We start from the raw sequence: 16,275 nt of genomic DNA, 5'->3' as shown, positions 1-16,275 counted from the left end.
AGACAATGAAAAAAATTCATCTCTTTTATTATAATCTCACAATATTTTTTTTTTTTTTTTTTTAAACACAATGTGATACAAATTATACAACATTTCCTTCAGTCTTTCACATGTAACTACACGGGCCACCAATAACAATATACAGCAATTCATCCTTTTACCACAGAACAAAAGAAAAGCTGATCACAGGAGGCTTTACATGCTCCTGAGTAAAACCAAAAAATGATGAACTGTCCTTCCTCATAAAATATCATAAACTATATATATATATATATATATATATATTTTTAACTTAAAAAAAAAATCCCCACTCAGCTCATCCTAAAACCAAATGAATGAATAAATAAGTAAATAAATAAATATCAGGGCTCTGATACGGTCTTCACCCAGTGTCACATTTGTTTTCTTCTCAGAACACATTCTAAATGAAAAATAAAATCCGTGAAGTATAATAACTTAGAGTTCCATTAAATGAATCCTGTTACATTAATAAACTAGCACTGTGCCACCAAACCATATTTTCATTGCCATTGTACAGAAAATATTACCTAAAGACAGGCCAACACAATAAACCTCAAATGAGACGAAATAACAATCACCAGGTGTTTTCCTTTGGAGTAAAACCAAAGCATTTAAATCTTAATGTGTCAAATGATTGAGTTCTTTTACATGATTCACAATAAGCTTTTGATTTTGATTAGAATTAAATGAGCAATCCTATCCGTCCTGGGAAAAGACTCAAGACTCATTTCAGGAGAGTTAGTTTGCGTCACTGTCGCTGTCAGAATTATTGGACTCTCCGAACTGTTGGCTGGCTAAATAATGAAGCTCTTGTGGCTCCAATGAAGTCATTTTACCATCAGCTCCGATTTTCATTGGCTGGATCACCTGCTCCCTGAAAGAAAAGCATGTTTGTTGTTACTTACAGTTGACAATATCCTATTTTGAAAGCATGATGACAGCATCGCTGTTTCCTGTAGTCTATTTATTACCTGGAGAGTTTGTCGAACATGTTGACCAGTTTCATGGCTTCGTTTTCTTTCTGTTCTTCAGTCATTCCCTCCATAGGGTTGGGCTGCTCCTCCTCCACACGGCCGGTCACTGGATTGATGCTGTTCAACACAAAAGACAAATGTTTCAGATTTATTTCTAATTTAGTGATGGCTTTTATGGTTTCTAATAATGACGTACTGAGGCTTTGCCTCTCTGTACTCCTCTGTATCGCTGTCCTCATCTTCTGAGTAATGTCCAGGGTCTCGGCCGCCTCTCATCAGTCCCCGAGCAGCCAGCAGCCCCGCCGCGTTACCGTAACCTGTGTACTTGATAAACCTGGAAACTGATAGACAGAAAATAATAGATTATTTATTATAAAAGATTAATTCTCTTCAACTTTTGTCAAAAAAAAAAAAAAATTATATATATATATATTTTTTGTGTGTGTGACCCTGGACCACAAAACTTGTACAGGTCAAAATTATTGCTTTTTCTTTTATGCCAAAAATCATTAGGACATTAAGTAAAGATCATGTTCCATGAAGATATTTTGTACATTGCTAATGATTTCATTTGGACAACTTTAAAGGCAATTTTCTCAGTATTTAGATTTTTTTGCACCCTCAGATTCCAGATTTTCAAATAGTTGTATCTCAGACAAATATTGTCCGATCCTAACAAACCATACATCAATGGAAAGCTTGTTTGTTCAGCTGTATAAATCTCAATTTCGAAAAATCGAACCTTATGACTGGTTTTGTGGTCCACACGTAGTCAGAATTGTTGGCACCCTTGGTAAATATGATCAAAGAAGGCTGTGAAAATTAATCTGCATTGTTAATCCTTTTGATCTATTATTTAAAAAATTCACAAAAATCTAACCTTTCATTGGAGAACAAGAATTTGAAATGGGGGAAATATCATTATGAAATAAATATTTTTCTCTAATACACATTGGACGCAATTAACGGCACCCTTTTATTCAATACTTTTGAAACCTCCATTTGCCAGTTTAACAGCACTATATTTTCTCCTATGATGCCTGATGAGGTTAGAGAACACCTGACAAGAGATCAGAGACATTCCTTCATCCAGAATCACTCCAGACCCTTTAGATTCACAGCTCAATGACGGTGCTTCTTCTCTTCAGTTCACCACTCATTTTCTACAGGGTTCAGGTCAGAGGACTGGAATGGCCAGCAGAAGCTTGGTTTCGTGCTCAGTGACCCATTTTTGTGTTGTTTTTAAGGCTTGTTTGGAAGCGGTTGGAAGATCCAAACATGGCCCATTATAAGATTTCTAACAGAGTCAGTCACTTATTGATTTTTTATCTGTTGGTATTTGATAGAATCCATGATGCCATGCGTCTAAACAAGACGTCCAGGACCTCCAGCAGAAATATAGGCCCACAAATACAGCAGTATATTTCATTGTACACATGGGGTACTTTTTATCCCTGTGTTTACCAAACCCATCTTGAGTGTTTGCTGCTAAAAAGCTCATTTTTAGTTTCATCTGACCATAGAAGCCCATTTGAATTTCCAGTCGTGTCTGATAACTGAATATGCTGGAGTTTGTTTTTGGATGAGCGAGGAGAAGTTTTCTTGAAACCCTCCCAAACAACATGTGTTGATGTAGGTGGTGTTTGACAATATTTTTTTTAAAGGTTTTCTGACCCCGAGACTCAACTATTTTCAGCAATTCTCCAGCTGTGGTCCTTGAAGAGTCTTTAGCCACTCAAACTCTCCTTCTCACCGTGCATTAGGACGATATAGACACACGTCCTCTTCCAGACAGTTTCCTAACATTTTATGTTGATTGGAAATTCTTAATTATTGCCCTGATGGTGGAAATGGGAATTTTCTTTTCTAAAAAGCCACTTTTTAATTTGTGAAGCTCAATTATCTTTAGCTGCACATCAGAAATATATTCTTTGGTTTTTCTCATTGTGATGGATGATTAATTTGGAATTTAGCCTTTGTTTTGTTTTCCCTCCTATTTATATTTCTGTGAAACAGGAAGCCATGGCTGGATAATTTCATGTTCATAATCACCCTGGAGTGCTCAAAATTGTGAATATGAATGGGAATATATTTCAGATATATTTTACTCATAAGAATTTCTAGGGGTACCAGTAATTGTGTCCAACATGTATTTGAGAAAAAAACATTTATTTCATAATGATATTTCCCCCCCATTTAAATTCTTATTCTCCAATGAAAGCTTAGATTTTATTTTTAAAATAAAAATAAAAGAATTAACAATGCACATTTATTTTCACAGCCTTCTTTGATCGTATTTACCAAGGGTACAAACAATTCTGACCACGTGTGTGTGTGTGTGTATATATATATATATATATATATATATATATATATATATATATATATATATATATATATATACACACAGTGGGTACGGAAAGTATTCAGACCCCCTTAAATTTTTCACTCTTTGTTATATTGCAGCCATTTGCTAAAATCATTTAAGTTAATTTTTTTCCTCAATGTACACACAGCACCCCATATTGACAGAAAAACACAGAATTGTTGACATTTTTGCAGATTTATTAAAAAGGAAAAACTGAAATATCACATGGTCCTAAGTATTCAGACCCTTTGCTGTGACACTCATATATTTAACTCAGGTGCTGTCCATTTCTTCTGATCATCCTTGAGATGGTTCTACACCTTCATTTGAGTCCAGCTGTGTTTGATTATACTGATTGGACTTGATTAGGAAAGCCACACACCTGTCTATATAAGACCTTACAGCTCACAGTGCATGTCAGAGCAAATGAGAATCATGAGGTCAAAGGAACTGCCTGAAGAGCTCAGAGACAGAATTGTGGCAAGGCACAGATCTGGCCAAGGTTACAAAAAAATTTCTGCTGCACTTAAGGTTCCTAAGAGCACAGTGGCCTCCATAATCCTTAAATGGAAGACGTTTGGGACGACCAGAACCCTTCCTAGAGCTGGCAGTCCGGCCAAACTGAGCTATCGGGGGAGAAGAGCCTTGGTGAGAGAGGTAAAGAAGAACCCAAAGATCACTGTGGCTAAGCTCCAGAGATGCAGTCGGGAGATGGGAGAAAGTTGTAGAAGGTCAACCATCACTGCAGTCCTCCACCAGTCGGGGCTTTTTGACAGAGTGGCCCGACAGAAGCCTCTCCTCAGTGCAAGACACATGAAAGCCCGCATGGAGGACTCCAAGATGGTGAGAAATAAGATTCTGTGGTCTGATGAGACCAAGATAGAACTTTTTGGCCTTAATTCTAAGCGGCATGTGTGGAGAAAACCAGGCACTGCTCATCACCTGTCCAATACAGTCCCAACAGTGAAGCATGGTGGTGGCAGCATCATGCTGTGGGGGTGTTTTTCAGCTGCAGAGACAGGACGACTGGTTGCAATCGAGGGAAAGATGAACACGGCCAAGTACAGGGATATCCTGGACGAAAACCTTCTCCAGAGTGCTCAGGACCTCAGACTGGGCCGAAGGTTTACCTTCCAACAAGACAATGACCCTAAGCACACAGCTAAAATAACGAAGGAGTGGCTTCACAACAACTCCGTGACTGTTCTTGAATGGCCCAGCCAGAGCCCTGACTTAAACCCAATTGAGCATCTCTGGAGAGACCTAAAAATGGCTGTCCACCAACGTTTACCATCCAACCTGACAGAACTGGAGAGGATCTGCAAGGAGGAATGGCAGAGGATCCCCAAATCCAGGTTTCCCAAAAAGACTCATGGCTGTATTAGATCAAAAGGGTGCTTCTACTAAATTCCTTCTACTTAGGACCATGTGATATTTCAGTTTTTCTTTTTTAATAAATCTGCAAAAATGTCAACAATTCTGTGTTTTTCTGTCAATATGGGGTGCTATGTGTACATTAATGAGAAAAAAAAAAAAAAAAAAAGGAACTTAAATGATTTTAGCAAATGGCTGCAATATAACAGAGTGAAAAATTTAAGGGGGTCTGAATACTTTCCGTACCCACTGTATGTATATATATATATATATATATATATATGCACACACACACACACACACACACATATATACACACACTAATGTTTAAAAGTGAGATTTTTAAGAAATTAATAATTTTATTCAGGGGAGGATGCATTAAATTAACCAAAAATGACAACAAGACAATGTTACAAAAAACAGAAGAAAATAAAATGGTTTCAAATAAATGCTGTTCTTTTATACTTTCAATTCACCAAATAATCCTGAAACAAAATTTATCACAGTTTCCACAAAAATATAGCACAACTGTTTTCAACATCAATAAATAAGAAATGCTTCTTGATGACCAAATCAACATATTAAAGTGATTTTTTAAGGATCATGTGACACTGAAAACTGGAGTAAAGGCTCCTGAAAATTCAGCTTTGCATCACAGGAATAAATTACATTTGAAAATATATTAAAATAGAAGAGAGTTTTTAAATTGTAAGAATATTTCACAATATTACTGCATTTGTTTTTATCAAATAAATACAGCTTTGGTGAGCATAAGAGACTTATTTTTTTGAAGAATTAAAAAAATCGAATCACTCCAAAAGATGTTAATATGTGAGGGGGATTATTTATGCAGTCACTACTAGAAGTCATCATTTATTCTTAATTAAAATTGTATTAAATTCGCTTAAAATTGTATTTGTCAGACTTTAATCAAGAAATCTATCAAAGAAATGTACTGGTGTTCCTAAAAAAAAAACTCTTGTTTGTTTGCTCTAAAAAAAATAAAAATACACTCCAGTGTTAAAAAAAAAAAACATTCCAGTGATCTTGTGTATTTTTAATAATAGTGTAACATACCACTCTCCTTGCACAGCACAAACAGGAACTCAGCCGCACAGTGCTTCACATCCGTGTCTATGTGTGTCATCAGACGCACTAGCTTGTTCCGTAGAGCGTTCCCGACCTCAGGTCTGTTTTTGACATCTCGTAATGGTGGAAGCACCTGCACAGACACCATACACTTTCATGACTAAAAATAAAACGTCCATCAAGTTCACAGTCGAGTTTTCATCCAATCTCACCTTCATTCGTAAAAACTTCCTGGTCTCTCTGTGGATGCGAGCGCTCTCCGTTAGTAGATTTAACGAGGGCAGCAGGGTTTCCTTCAGCTTGTTTCCCTGGAAATACAACATCAGCAGGTGGAGACGTGAGCAGTTAAATTGTTGTACGTTGGAGCTCCAGCTGTGTCCTGGTGTAGAAATCCCTCAAAGCATTCCCATCACACACAGCACAAAAACAATAACAAACCAACCAGCACAAACAGGTGGAGGGCAGCTCCCAGAAAAGAAAGAACAAAAATAACTTTGTCGCAGGTGTTTCACCTAAACATAACTACGCAGCAAAATTCAAGCCCAATTTATTTGTATAGCTGTATGAATCTGGGTAAGGTTGGATATACTTATAGGAGTCTGTACATTAATAATAAATGAATGTAATTTTCATTTTAACTGTTGAAAATTTTTTGTTGGAGAATATGGAAAAAGCAGAGTAAAAAAATAATGATCAATTTGTTTATTCATTAAAATGATTTATACTAAAATTACATTTAGTATATAAATAAGTGTGATTTTGGACCAATGACATTTCACTGTGGGCGGAGCTACCAACCAAGTGACTAAAAAAATGTGTCTTTATGTGTGACAGTGTTGCCATTTTTAACAAACACTTGAAGAAATGTGATTTATCACAATATTGACGTATGAGGAACATACTTTTGCACAAAAGCAGCATTCGATTGCTCACCCGGTCGAGTCTTTTCTCCATAAACTCCAGCAGCACCTTGACGGCGTCCATGTTGACGCCCATGTACTCGATAGAGCCCTGCTGGACTTTAGGCATCAGCAAGACATCAAGACATGGAAGCGGCAGGTTCCCCAGAAGGTTCACCGTGTGGCTGTAAAACAAATACGGTAACACTTTAGAATAGGGAACACGAATTCACTATTAACTACCACTTTTCCCTCAATAAACTCCTAATTTGCTGCTTACTAATAGTTAGTAAGGTAGTTGTTAAGTTTAGGTATTGGGTAGGATTAGGGATGTAGAATAAGGTCATGTAGAATAAGGCATTAATATGTGCTTAATTAGTACTAATAAATGGCTAATATTCTAGTAATATGCACGCTAATAAGTAACTAGTTAAGAGACCCTAAAATAAAGTGTTACCACAAATTCACATCAAATTTGGTTTCCTTTTACAAACTAATTGAGATTGAGATCCCTGTGGGTCTGCTCTAATTTGTTACCAAACTCTACAAATCAGATCAAGACACATGGTGAGAATCTGTGCCAGTGTGTCACTGTGTCAAACAAATTTACATGATTCAGTTGTGCTATTTTATGCATTATTGAGAAACGGTATCCTTGCCTTAATAAACCTCTGTGTATCTAAATCTTCTGCCCTGCTGTGTGTGTGTGTGTACCTGTGCATCTCCTCTGTGCGCTCCTCTCCCTCGGAGGTGCTCATGATGCAGTGTCTCAGTATGGCACCCAGGTGTCTGTAAGTGGCTGCTTCCTCCTGCAACACACACACACACACACACACACACACACACACACACACACCAGCATAACGCAAGTCCCATGAAACCACATTAGATCTGCATCACTAATTAAACACTGTTATTTACACTGTGAGAACAGATCTAATTGCTGCGGGTGAGTAATGCTTATTCAGCAAGATGTGAAAATTAAATTGACACACCTTTAACACACTGGCTTATAAATTGTAAAAAAATAAAAATAAAATATTACCACATCAGATCAGAACAGGCAGATAATGGTATAATCTTATTTTTTCAGGCTTAAACAATATTAACTTTTTATAACAGACTTGAAAAATATGAATGTTTAATTCTAATATACTGACAGTAAAATTCAGTTTTGCCATTCTATTATATCTTTTATAATAAATATAATATAATAATAACCATATATTTTAAAATATTAAAATTTAAATGGTAATAAATTAATTATAATGTACATGTATTTAGATTTTTTAATACATATATTTTATAGTATATTCAATTATACTATAATCAGACTTCGGACTTGTTGTAATTATTGTTTGCAGCATTTGTATCTTTGTAAATGTGGCTTTTCCTTTGCTATGTTGCAACACATTTACTGTGTTTGTATGTTTTGTTTATATATACACAGTGCTGCTTGAAAGTTTGTGAACCCTTTAGAATTTTCTATATTTCTGCATAAATATAACGCAAAACATCATCAGATTTTCACACAAGTCCTGAAAGTAGACAAAGAGAACCGAATCAAACAAGTGAGAGAAAAATATTTTCTTTGTCATTTATTTATTGAGAAAAATGATCCAGTGTTACATATCTGTGCGTTGCAAAAACAGCAAAACAGGGCCAAGCCATGATACTACCACCATGTTTCACAGATGGGATAAGATTCTTAAGTTCTATTTTGGTTTCATCCATCCATTAAACCTTTCTCCAACAGTCCTCTGGCTTGTCCACATGATCTTTAGCAAGCAATCTTCTTTTTGGAGAACAGTGGCTTTCCTCTTGTAACTCTGTCATGCACACCATAGATGTTCAGTGTTCTGCTGATGGTGGGCTCATGAACATTAACATTAGCCAATGTGAGAAAGGCCTTTAGTTGCTTAGAAGTTACCCTGGGAACTTTTGCAACCTCGCAGACTATTACACGTTCTGCTTTGGAGTGATCTTTGTTGGTCGACCACTTCTCAGGAATGTAACAGTGGTCTTGAATTTCCTCCATTTGTACACAATCTGTCTGACTGTGGATTTGTGGAGTCCAAACTCTTTAGAGATGGTTTTGTAACCTTTTTTAGCCTGATGATCTCCTTTGATCGTGATATTTAATACTGGATAATTTTTCTCAATAGATAAATGACAAAGAAAATATTTTTCTCTCACTTGTTTGATTCAGTTGTCTTTGTCTACTTTCAGGAAATCTGATGATGTTTTGGGTCATATTTATACAGAAATATAGAAAATTCTAAAGGGTTCACAAACTTTCAAGCAGCATTGTGTGTGTATATATATATATATATATATTGTTCAAAATAAAATAATTGAAATAAAATTTTGCACTGTTGCATTATTTTCATGAAAATTAAGAACATCTTCCCCTTTTTATATATATTTTTAAATTCTATATTATTTTTTATTGTATTGTCTCAAACTACAAAAATTCCTAAATAAAAGTAGGAATTGTGGCCTTAATGCAAAATAAATATAATTATATATACACACATATTCTTTACAGGTTTCGTGAGATTCACCAATTGAACTTTATTTTACAAAAATTATATTCCTGCATATAATCAGGGCACTAAAATTCAGGAAACAGCAGCACTGTCACTGTTTGACTGCAAACCATTGCTTTACACAATTAAATGTGGTGGCACAGTCTCACCTCATCCACCTTGCGGCGGCTGGAATCAAAGGTGACGTTAAAGAGGATCTTCAGGATCTCCATGGCTCGCTCCGTCTCCTGTCTCCCCAGCGGGGGCAGCTCTGAGCAGCCGTCGAAGCCTGCACGCGCCACCTCGTACGTGTCGGGCCAGCAGAGGCCAAGCGTGCATCCAGAGCCTCGGACAGCAGACTAACCCCCCGCAGCTCGCGGGCCAGCTGGGCTCTTACGTCCACGCGCAGGGCGGTGATCAGGAAAGTGAGGCGCAGGTCGAAGAATCGCACGTCGTGGTTCCACTGCGGCTCGCGGCACTGTTTCAGCCTCTCGGCCAATCCCACGATCAGCTGGAGCTCCGCCCCCGCCTCCTGAGCCGCCTCGCTGTTGAACACGATGTTGCACAAGCACTTCAGGGCCTCCACGATCACCTCCAGGTCCGGGATCTCGGGCGTGAAGCCCTCACCCTGACCGAGGCCGGCATGTCGGATCAGGATCTGCATGGCGTGGCGGGTGGCAAAGGGAAGCAGGCTCTTCTTGTCACGGGACAGGATGCGGATGGTTTCCAGGCAGGCCAGCTGACAGGACGGCTGGAGGTCTCTCTCCAGGAAGCCCAGCACTAACTCGCCCAGATGCTGAGAGGTGAGAGAGAGATACAGTGAACAGCAGCAACCATCTCTCCACCATCACCTTATGGGCCAGCGGTTCTCAACTGGTTTTGCTTCAAAATCCAGATTTACTTTAAATTTGTACTACTTAAAAAGACTTTTTAAAATGTAAAATAAAAAAAGGAAATAAAAATGTAAAAATGATAATATAAATACATAAAATAATGTTACATTAGTAAATTTTTTAATGATTTTGAAAGAAGTCTCTTATGCTCACCAAGGCTGCATTTATGTGATTAAAAATACAGTAAAAACTGCAAAATGGTGAAATGTTATAACAATTTAAAGTAAATGTTGTCTATTTTAATATATTTTAAATGTCATTTATTTCTGTGATGGCAAAGCTAAAATCATTCAGACCTTTGGAAATCACTAATATCCTGATTTAATGCTCAAGAAACATATCTTACTATTATTAATGTTGAAGACAGTTGTGCTGCTTAATATTTTTGTGCAAACATTCTTTTTTTTTTTTCAGGATTCTTTGATGAATAGAAAGTTCAAAAGAGCAGCATTTATTTAAAATAGAAATATTTTGTAACAAATTTATTTACAGTGACATTTGGTCAATTCAATGCATCCTCGCTGAATAAAAGTATTAATTTCTTTCTTTCAAAAAAAAAAAAAACTAATCTTGACTGACAACCATTTGAAGGGTAGTTCATATATTTTAGATTTTAAATATAAATTCATAAAGAGATATACAAGTAAATAAAAAATACAAATATATAACCTATATTTCAAAATACACTACATATAAATACATAAATTACAAAAATGCATGAAAATTACATGCCTGGGACGCTATCAAAACAGACCTATTATGAAACCCACCATTTGAGAAACACTGTTACAGGCTTCATGAGAAAATCTCATGGCTGTTATTTTCATGTGATTCAATGTGGTTAAAAACAATCAGCTTTGAATTTGTGTTTTGAAACATACTTGAGACCTGTTTATGCAGCATAACAACATTACATCCATTTTTTTCTCCGCTCTTCCCAAGGTAATTTAATGAATCACATTGTGTGTTGTAGAAATAGACACCTGGAGTTCCTGAGAGGGATCATTCATTATTGTTAGAGAAGACAGCTTGCTATATATACACATGGGTGGATGACTGACAACTCCTCAAATTCTCCCTGACTGTGTTTCACTGCCAAGACCTCCAACTGTCTCACTGTAGAATTTACAGTTACCAAATTGGAGTCCAACTGTGACACGTCCTTACATAACCCAGTCAAGCAATGAACAAAATTAGATCTGTTTGAAACGCATCTGTGGCATCACACAGTGATAACCAAATATAACAGTATTACAGAGTTACAGTCTTTTCCAGGGGTTTTCAAAGTGGGGTCTGCCGTTTTATTGTAAAATGATCTAAAAATACACTTTAGAAATAATTATGTACTAATAATTACTTAGAATTTATACAAATATTTTTCAAATAATATTTTAATAATTTCTTTTGGTTTTCATATAAATTAAATGATTATCATTAAATTAAAACAGCAACAAAACTTGTCTTTATAACTTATAACTAACTGGCGTCAGAAAATTTAGGAGAAATTAAAAAAAAACATTTCTATAGCACTTTTACCAAAAATTATAAATAAATAATATTATATATATATATATATATATATATATATATATATATAATTTTTTTTAACCAATTTATGGTAAAAGTGCTATAGAAATACATTTTATAAATAAATATTTATGAATGATAGTTTTGAATTCAAACAAATATTTTCCAGATAAAAATATAATGATATATTTTGGCTTTAGTACAAATTAATTAAATTAAATTGCAACAAAAATATTATCACAAATATTATCACTCCCACTATTTTCCCTCACACAGTATAAAGAGAAAGAGGGTCCCTTGCAATGCAGTCATCATGTTTGGGGGTCCTTGGCATCAAAAGGTTTCAAAATCACTGGTCTATACATCTCAGTGCAAAAATGATTTACTGTAATTTTTGTAAAGTGGATGTTTTAAAACAATATTAAAATGACAGAGGTCAGCCTTTATATAAGAGACTAGAGTCAAAAACAGCAATGAAGAAAACTGCATGTCAGTTCATATTAGAGACAAAAGCAAAAATGTGGTCAGCAAAAGTGCGGTTTAGGAACAGAATGACCAGAATGACCGTAGAACTCAACACTAAAAAATATGAAATATGGTAATAGCCAAATCTGCAATAAAAATCTTGCTTTCTCTGCTCCTTTTTAAAAGCTATTCTATTTTTTGCATGAATTTATGACTAATGTTTTATAGATTGCATTAAGCATTGATTTTTCTCTGCTTTCCTCAACCCACCAGTATAGACCTGTGAGCCATTTTTGGGTCGTGACCCATCAGTTGAGAACCGCTGGTCTAGATATTAGCATTGGCCATTTAAAAACTCATATTGATCGACTAATTTCAACTTCACCAATGTGCTCAAATGGGAAAATATTGCAATTCAAATGAGACAGCATACAGATAAAAGATATCATGTTTGGCTTGTTTCTGAACCACATTGATTCCCATGAAACATACTCCATCCATCTCAACACAGTGCCATCTTAGAAAACCCCAAAGTGTATTTCTTTATATTTTTGGAATGATCCTGTCATGTGATACCATAAAACCTTCTTTGTTTTACAGCGTAGTCAAAACACCAGATTCATCTAGCATTAGCCAATCAGGAATGAGAAATAGGCTTTGGGTTCTATGCTAATGCTATGCTACATCTAAAACACCGAGCTACCCATATACCTCTTGCAAATGTCCATCCTACCAAAAATGCAAGCAAAAAAAGCATATAAAGTCAAAGAAAGAACAAATTACAATAGCAGTGCTATGAAATATGATTCCACTAGCTTCTTATATTTATTGGAAATCAATTGAAGATTTTGGCATTGAAATATTAATGAATATTCATGAATACTGAAAGTAATGTATCTAACACGGCTAGACAAAGCATTAAAAAGCTCATTGTTCAGGGTTGAATTGCTGACTGCTTGCATTATGATGTCGAGTAAGGCTTACCTCTCTGTCTTCCTCCTCCCCAGGGGTAAATGAAAAACACTGTGATTTCTAAAAGAGAAAAAACAACATAATGTGAAATCCAAACACAAACATTTATGCGCAAATACAAAAGATACTGCAAAGGAATAGTTCACCCCAAAAATTGAAATTTGTTGAAAATGTATGCACCCTCAGGTCATCCAAGATGTTTCTAAATCGGAGCAGATTTGGAGAAATTTAGCATTAAATCACTTGCTCACCAATGGATCCTCTGCAGTGAATGGGTGCAGTCAGAATCAGAGTCCAAACAGCTGATAAAAACATCACAAATAATTCACACGACTCCAGTCCATCAATTAACATCTTGTGAAGCAAAAAGCTGCATGTTTGTAATGAAGAAAATCATCATTAAGGAAATTTAAAGCGTTAGTTCACCCAAAATTGAAAATTCTGTCATTAATTACTCACCCTCATGTCGTTCCAAACCCGTAAGACCTTTGTTCATCTTCGGAACACAAATTAAGATATTTTTGATGGAATCAAAGACAGCAAAGGATATTACCACGATCAAGGCACAGAAACACAGCAAGGGCATCCTTAAAATAGTCCATGTGACATCAGGGGTTCAAGTAAATATCTTACTTTGTATTTTCCGAAGATGAACAAAGGTCTTATGGGTTTGGAACGACGTGAGGGTGAGTAATTAATGACAGAATTTTCATTTTTGGGTGAACTATGCCTTTAAACCATTAGCTACTTCTGGTCAAAATACAAGTCTAATGCTTGCTCCAGTGAATAAATCCATCACCTTTTGTCAAAAATCCACCAATATATTTGTTAAAAACTGTTTATTTGGACTCTTTTTGCATGTAAACGGTGATTGAAAGCAATATTATGGACAGAAAACTAGTATTTTACCTGGAAACAAGGGTTTGAAGTTAAAAACGTCATAATGCCTGATTTGTTTATTACAAACACACAGCTTTACGCTTCACAAGATGTTAAGTGATGGACTGAAGTCATGTGGATTATTGTGATGCTTTATCAGCTGTTTGGACTCTCATTCTGACGGCACCCATCCACTGCAGAGGATCCATTGGAGAGCAAGTGATATAATGCTAATTAAATCAAATTATAATATTAATTTATAATCTCTTGGTATGTATCAGTGACAAATCAGTTCTGTCCTAAAGCATGATTAGAGCGCTTAACCGCATGAACCTCTGTGATACCGGCTCACGAATCATCAGGATCAGCCTAAGAAATCTATTTATGTTGCTTGAGTCCTAAGCCAACCAACGTCACACAAAGTTCTTTAACTCATATTACTTTCTTTTTGGATAAGATCGTTTCGGATTTCAATTTACCCACTAACCTATTTCCCATGTGGATCATTTGTCAAGAATTCAAAGGCCTGTCTGGTTTTGTTTTTTTAAACCTTTTGATCGGATTTTAGGTATAAAGAGGAAAGCCCCCATAGCAGTGCATGAAGTGCCAAACATCAGTGCATTAAGTAGTATGACAATATATTGATAAAAATGAAAGTTTTTAAGAGGAGTTGAGTAAAGGTCTGCCTTACTGTTGACAGAGCAACTTTATTCAAGCTATGGATTTCTGAATGCCTCTCAGGATAACAATATGATAATTGACAATATGAACAAACCCACTGGTACTTATTCTATTCTTTATTTGAATATGATATTTCTCTCTATTCCTGTTTGTGTAATATTACGCAAAAACATAACGTTCTTGATAAATATCTACAGCTATATAGGTAAATGACGTTCATTTTATATCCTTTACTAGTGAAATTAGTATGTATTTGCATAATTTGAAACATAATGTATTATTCTGATCAAGGAAGCTCACTGATATCTTTTTCCCCCATGCAATATTTACAAAACAGAGGACTATTTGTAACAACCAAATGTCACAATGCAGTGAACTCTAAAATATGCAATATTTACAAAAATATATATCTGTTATTGTATTAAACAAAAAACACTTTTCATATGCATAAAACAGGCACATATTCACATGCATCACATTGTAACAGTCCTGATTTATATGCATCTTATATATACCTCTTTATTAAAGGTCTGTAAAGCTGTCAGTGCGGCGTCCTGATCGCCCGTTTCCATCTTCTCTATAATGGCATTTAGGTCCATTTTCATCGCTGTTCCGCCCTTCTGCTTTCAGGAAGAGCCAAAAATCATGTAAACAAAATCAGCTTCAATCCCCCAGCTTTACCCGAGCGATCCAGAAGCTCCTGGATGATGCGATTAAAGGAGGATTGGAATCATGGGATTTGTAGTGAAGACTACCATAAAGTCACGTCTCAGGCCTGCGCTTTGTTTGTTGTGATTGGCGCGACTGTGTGAACGACGTCTTAACGGTCCAATCACAGACTGCGCGTGTGATTGTCACCAGCCAATCATGTTGCAGAAGGCGGGACTTGAATCGGCACGTGCTGCGGAGGATGATAAATGTGTAGTCCAGAAAGAGAATTTACTTCGATTAACTCTTGATAATGTTGATGTTTTAAAACCTCAGTGTAGCAATGAGATTATAAGAAATGTTCTTTGTTCTGTCTATTTTCCTGCAGCATTTTTTTTTTGGTCTCCTTTATTTGGTAAAAACTATTGGGACAAAGCAGTGAAAATGCAAAATAAGTTCTGTATCGATTACACAATTAAATAAATTAAATAAGTGTGAGTTATGTGTGAAGTATAGATTAAATAACGTGAATTTTGTGGACAGGAAAAATAAACTTTTGTATTTGTTTTATCACTGTATTTACACTGTATTATAAACATTTTTTGGAAGAGCTTAAAAACCTAATAAAAAAAAAAATTAAAAATGGGGTGTATGATAGAAATTTGTGTATTTGATGTAGCTGCAGGCCGGTCCCCACAATGTCAAAAATTTCAGGTTTTACTATCCTTGTGGGGACATTTGGTCCCCACAATGTAGCATAAACAAGTACACACACACACACACACACACACACAGGTTTCCATTTTTTTGTGGGGACTCTCCATGGGCGTAATAGTTTTTATATTGTACAAACCGTATTTTCTATCGCCCTACACCTAACAGAAACCTTTCTGCTATTTCAGATTTTCAAAACACTCCATTCTGTGTGATTTATAAGCTTGTTTCCTCATGGGGACC

The 16,275-nt window shown here is 35.9% G+C and overlaps 1 protein-coding gene across 1 annotated transcript; it reads right to left on the bottom strand.

Moving 5' to 3' along the window:
* Nucleotides 1-284: 284 nt before the first annotated feature.
* On the bottom strand, nucleotides 285-15,465 carry ric8a (RIC8 guanine nucleotide exchange factor A). Its single transcript, XM_058767870.1, is given in 11 exon segments — nucleotides 285-895; nucleotides 993-1,112; nucleotides 1,192-1,336; nucleotides 5,815-5,959; nucleotides 6,039-6,134; nucleotides 6,760-6,910; nucleotides 7,440-7,534; nucleotides 9,424-9,581; nucleotides 9,584-10,049; nucleotides 13,123-13,170; nucleotides 15,186-15,465. Coding segments are annotated over 11 exon segments (1,650 nt in total). The 5' UTR covers nucleotides 15,276-15,465; the 3' UTR covers nucleotides 285-759.
* Between the last annotated feature and the right edge of the window lie 810 nt (nucleotides 15,466-16,275).

The sequence above is a fragment of the Onychostoma macrolepis genome, chromosome 25 (genome assembly GCF_012432095.1).
Source record: "Onychostoma macrolepis isolate SWU-2019 chromosome 25, ASM1243209v1, whole genome shotgun sequence".
Lineage (NCBI taxonomy): Eukaryota > Metazoa > Chordata > Actinopteri > Cypriniformes > Cyprinidae > Onychostoma > Onychostoma macrolepis.
Note: the sequence above shows the minus strand (reverse complement) of the source record. Positions and strands in the feature narration are given on the sequence as shown.